This window comes from Sceloporus occidentalis, unplaced genomic scaffold (genome assembly GCF_023333645.1).
Source record: "Sceloporus occidentalis isolate IW3139 unplaced genomic scaffold, rSceOcc1.0.p SCAF_114, whole genome shotgun sequence".
NCBI classification, from domain to species: Eukaryota; Metazoa; Chordata; class Lepidosauria; order Squamata; family Phrynosomatidae; genus Sceloporus; species Sceloporus occidentalis.
Window position 1 is genome coordinate 2819543 of NW_028317094.1, and position 5856 is coordinate 2825398.

The 5856-nt window shown below is 44.6% G+C and overlaps 1 protein-coding gene across 1 annotated transcript; it reads right to left on the bottom strand.

The window, feature by feature from the left end:
• Nucleotides 1-650: 650 nt before the first annotated feature.
• LOC149282491 (uncharacterized) lies at nucleotides 651-3747 on the bottom strand. Its single transcript, XM_089498195.1, has 2 exons — nucleotides 3268-3747; nucleotides 651-1514 (listed from the first exon to the last, which is right to left on the bottom strand). The coding sequence occupies exons 1-2, from the start codon at nucleotides 3299-3301 to the stop codon at nucleotides 784-786; spliced, it is 765 nt and encodes a 254-aa protein (XP_089354321.1). The 5' UTR covers nucleotides 3302-3747; the 3' UTR covers nucleotides 651-783.
• Between the last annotated feature and the right edge of the window lie 2109 nt (nucleotides 3748-5856).

Below are 5856 nucleotides of genomic sequence, written 5' to 3' on the forward strand. Positions count from 1 at the left end.
TGAGGAGATCGCAATGAAACCTTGGGTTTCATTGCGATCTCCTCAAAGGAGTCTCCTAGACTCAGGAGGGAAAGGTAGGAAAGGAAGGATCTAATTTGGAAATATAGCTGTCCCTATTGGTGTGTGTGTGTGTATGTGTTTGTCTCTGCTGTTGTTATGGCTGGGAATACAGCTGAAGACTGAGGAGAGAAGAAAGGGTCAGTTTTGGGCAAATTCAGAACTTCTGTGCATCAAAAAGTCCATTGTGTTGAAATAGCAAAGAACTTTATTGAGAACACATAGAAATTCAGTTTTTAAGCCAGAACTGCCCACTCCAACCCAAACAATACATTAAAACCCCAAAACATAAAACTCCACCCAATCCTAGCCCCCACCTCCAATTCCCACAGTCTATGCCCCACAGGTAACAAGGCCCCCTTTGCCATTCCCAGAATCTAGTCCCCTTTCTGTTAATACCGGCCTCCACCTTTTTTCAGCCAACATCCCACACACTGCATAAGCTATCATTCCCAAAACTAAGAAAAGCCAGCTGCAAAAAATCCCAGCCCCCCAGCTACCTAACCTATACCACGACCCACAATCCCCAGCCAAATTTACAACCCAAAGAAATTATCTATTCTATTGGTAATGAAAACCTAAACTTCACAGAATACAACCTTAAAACATAAACAGACATATGGAGAGACAAACATCAGTGGGAAAATCACAAGGGCCTGTTCTTAGCATCACTGGATTGCAAATATATTTTTTGTATTCCTTATTGACAAAAATAATATTGGTTCATTACTGGGACTTGTGTGGCTTCTCTCCTGTGTGGACTCTCTGATGTTTCACTAGGCTTGACATCTGAGAAAAACATTTCCCACAATGCTGGCATTTGTATGGCTTCTCTCCTGTGTGGACTCTCTGATGTGTCACTAGGTCTGACTTCTGAGAAAAACATTTCCCACAATGCTGACATTTGTATGGCTTCTCTCCTGTGTGGACTCTCTGATGTGTCACTAGGTCTGACTTCTGAGAAAAACATTTCCCACAATGCTGGCATTTGTATGGCTTCTCTCCTGTGTGGACTCTCTGATGTTTCACTAGGCTTGACATCTGAGAAAAACATTTCCCACAATGCTGGCATTTGTATGGCTTCTCTCCTGTGTGGACTCTCTGATGTGTCACTAGGTTTGACTTCCGAGAAAAACCTTTCCCACAATGCTGGCATTTGTATGGCTTCTCTCCTGTGTGGACTCTCTGATGTGTCACTAGATATGACTTCGTAGAAAAACATTTCTCACAATGCTGGCATTTGTATGGCTTCTCTCCTGTGTGGACTCTCTGATGTATCACTAGATTTGATTTCAACGAAAAACATTTCCCACAATGCAGGCATTTTTGTGGCTTCTCTCCTGTGTGGACTCTCTGATGCATTAAAAGGACTGACTTGTAAGCAAAATGTTTCCTACAATGCTGGCATTTATGTGATTTCTTTCCTGTGTGGACTCTCTCATGACTCAAATGTTTTTCTGTAAAGAAGGACAATGACAGATGAGACTGAAAATCAGACTTAAGAGAGGAGGGATGTTACCACATGATTTAGCCCTCCTTATTAGAGATTAAATTAAGAAAGTTTCTTTGAGTAACCCAAGCATGACCCTGCTGATTATGCCCCTAAATCTATAGAACGATCGTATCTTTACTTATAGGAGCTAGCAAAGAATGGGGACTGCCTTGAAGGAACCAGTGGAAGCAGGTGGCATCATATGCTGTGAGATGGCCATAGAGTCCTGAGTCAGAGCCCAAGGCATGATGCAAGGTAACTGCAGAGGTCCCTTCATGCTGTTTGGCACCAGGAGATGACTCACAACCAATACGCTATATAGCTCATATGTGGATTGGTGTAGATTGGATTGGAGTTGTGTGTACAAGAGATGGTGTAGTTTATGGATGTCAGAGAGGAGATCATGCAAATATTTGTATTATTTTGCAACTCATGATAGAGAACCTCCAACGATTTCGATGAAATCAACTGTGTCTGTGACTTATTTTTAAGTGTGGAAAGTGGTCAGTGCATTGCCAATATCTGTATCTGGATACTTGCTTCCATACTCTGCTATGTTATTTTTGAGCTGCATCTGGGAGCATCACCCTCAGATTGTGCTATATATTGGCTTTTCAACGCGATTAGAATTCAGAGCCAAGAAAGACCTGAGAGCCAGTGTGCTAACCCTTTTTGTCTGAGATATTAGCACCAAGCACCCATTGCATTCAATTTGGTTTCAGACAATTCTTCCCCCCAGGAAACATTCTAAAGTGATTTAAACCGTTTTGAACACTCAGTTTCTGCCTCCAAGCAACAATTACAGTATAAATATCTGCCCTGACTGGCTGTTCTTTGACGTCAGTCCAATTACCGACAGACAGTCTGTGGGTTTACATGGCTAAGCACCTCAATGCAGTCGCCAACCCCATTTGTCACAGGAGCTCCTGACTTCTCTTCCAATTTCAAACCCTCAGCAATTGGAATCAAGATCCGCCTAGGTAAAGTATTACCATTATCAAAGTCTTACATCTCTTGTCCACTCCCAATTGTTATCTAGTTCTTGTACACGTATGTGAAAGCTTAGGTGTGTGTGTGTGTGTGTGTATTTTGCTTTTCCCGTAAATAAACCAGAAAACCTATTTTAAATGCCTTTGGAATTCTGTGTGCTTCCGGGCCTGGCACAGTTGGGCTGAATCCCAAAGTCACTCTTGCCCCTAACCATTCTATAGCTCTCTTTTCAGCTAAGTACCAAACTCCCCTAAAAGCATCGCATCTGTGGGTGTCCTTCCAAAACTCCAGCATTTTGGGTAACAAAGGGCCTCTGGAATCAACCATGGAGCTAAGCAAGCTCAGGATGGAAAAGAAACATTAGAGAAAAAGCAGGTTTTGTGTCCCCCTGTCTTCCCTTCATAGATATTACTCATAACTGATCATAGAATCTTAGAATTGTAGAGTTGGAAGAGACCACAAGGGTCATTCAGTCCAACCTACTGCCATGCAGGAACTCTCAATCAAAGCATCCCCGAAAGATGGTGATCCAGTCTCTGTTTAAAGACCTCCAAGGAGGGAGACTCCACTACACTCCGAGGAAGGATTGTGTTCCAATATCAAACAGCCCTTACTGTCAGGAAGTTGCTTTGATTCGATAATTCTAAAGTGGAACAAAGCACTCTGATAGTGAATGATGAAAGGGCCCTCGGTCTTCACAGGAAGGGCAATGGATTCAGGTTCCTTACCCACAAAGGCCACATTCTCATAATTCTCCATCATCACAGAACTGTATGTAAGTTTCTGCTTCTTTGTCAACAGTTTCCATTCCTCCTCGGTAAAATATACTGCTACATCCGCAAAGGTCACCTGCGATAGAAAATAGCCTTATCCAGAGAGTAACGAAGCAAAAGGGGAGGAAAGCACATGGTGCATCGCAAATATTATTTCAACACGTTCAGAAATCAGTCCAGGAAATACACTTTAAATTCTCCAAGAAAGCAAAAAGCTACAGCCTTTGAGATCCAGTTGGTCTCGAATCCTTTCCATATAATATACAATAATAAACAATATAATTTAGACCATTTCTGAGATATTATTGATTGATTGATTGGGATACTGATTAGCCCAACATGTAAAGTACATTTAGTCACCAAGGAATTATAGTGAATTTAGCCATATCTCTCCTAATTTCAAAAACAGTTCTGGGGAGTTCTCTGGGCTTGAGGGCCACTGGGCCCATCCCCAATTTAGGTTCAGAGAAATTCTTCCATATCTCTCAGCATTTCACAGATGGGGAAAGCAAGACATATGTGGACAAGCAACACCAGAAGGGGTTCAAGATGGCCAGAGTTGTTAATGATGAAGATCGCACAAGCGAGGAAGGGCACAGCAGTTTGCTTTTGCTTCTGACTCCTGGAAAGGGCAAGACCCTGCCCCTTTCTCTCCTCCCATCTCCCTCTTTTGAGTTGATGGGCTGCACACGTCTTTTGAACTTGGAACACATTTTGCAGTAACTGAAGTGAACTGAGGAGAAGATTGAAAGTGGGAGGAGGAGAGAGAAATGGGTCATTTTCAAAGCCCCTGAAAAAACGAGGTGACAGAGGATTAAGCAGGACTCCCTCTGCCAAACTGGGACAGTTGTTCTCCGCTTGTTTTCATGAGCCGGCCCGGCAGTGACACAGATGAAACTAATAGTCAGGATGGCAATTTACCAAAGAGTTGTTGCACCTCGGCAGCCTCTTCTTCTTGGAGCTCAACTCCCTCCGCTTGGCCTCTGTGTCAGCCATCAGGTAGGCAGGGGGTTCCTGGTGGGCCTGCGCTTTGGTCACTTCCAGCAAAAGATACCGCAAAGCAGTGTACAGGGGGGCCAAGATGAAGTTCTGAGAAAAGAGACCAGGGTTAGGCTTGGTTTGGAAAGAAACCCTAAAGCACTCAAAGTCACAAAGATCGGCATCCTGCTGGTGACATATGCAGGTGACATATGCCTCCTTTGGGCCAATTGAGAGGTGGGCATCCCTTCCTCCCTCTGCACCAAACAAAGCCCCTTGGTCCTAGCATAGACTCACAGCAGCTCACCTACACAACAGTTATTCCATACCTTGTTAGATTAGCTGGGGATCAGGGGATGGGAAATTGGAAAAGGCCCTGGTTATGTCCCCATAGCTAGATGTGAAATGAGTGCATCATCTGCTGAAACCTGCAGAGGTCCCCAGTGGCCCTCAGAGGAAAATGTCTTCATTTTGCTTCTGGCTACAGAAACACAGCTGGATGCATCTCCCATACGTCGCACCAAACACTCTCAACAGGCATGGAATGGTCATGCGGCATGGCTTCTACAACTCTATGGTAATACCTGGGTCACTGAATGGCCAGTTGTAGCCTGATTCCACCTGGAGCAACACTGGAGCATAGAGGGTTCTGCTGGGTCAGGCTGTCTGGCCTGGTGGCCCCTCATTCTCCCAGTGGCCAAACTAGTTGCCGTCCATCCCCCAGGGAGGCCCCTGGTCAGGCAGGGCAGGAAAGAAGCTCTCTCTTCTCTATTTACCCCCCTTCCAGCCCTCCTCACCAACTCCCATGGCAGCCTTCTGCATGCAGAGAAGTCACAATTCTGAGAGTGTCTTTGCCTATGTGGAGATTGCCTATTTTCCACACTATTGCCTGGCCATGTTGGCTTGGGAATGTCCTGTTATAGCCACATAGATTCATAGAATCATAGAATCGTAGAGTTGGAAGAGACCCCAAGGGCCATCCAGTCTAACCCCATTCTGCCATTCAGGAACTCTCAATCAAAGCATCCCCAACAGATGGCCATCCAGCCTCTGCTTGAAGACCAAGGAAGGAGACTCGACTGCACTCCGAGGAAGGAGTCTGTTCCACTGTCAAACAGCCCTTACTGTCAGGAAGTTTCTCCTAATGTTGAGGTGGAATCTTTTTTCCTGGAGCTTGCATCCATTGTTCCGGGTTCTAGTCTCTGGAGCAGCAGAAAACAAGCTTGCTCCCTCCTCTATATGACATCCCTTCAAAAATTTAAACAGGTCTATCATATCACCTCTTAACCTTCTCTTCTCCAGGCTAAACATCCCCACCTCCCTAAGTCATTCCTCATAAGGCATGGTTTCCAGACCCTTCACTATTTTAGTCGCCCTCTATGATTCTATGATGTATATCCCAGGTGGAGAAACTCTGGCCCCTGGGCTGGATAAGAGCTGTATTACTTTATGGATCTGATCCACGACTTCCCCTCATTACACCCCCTTTTTCATTTAGACACTGGTGAAAATAATCATTTCATTTTTCCAAGTGAGACAAATCTCTGAGCTTAACTCCTGCGTTTA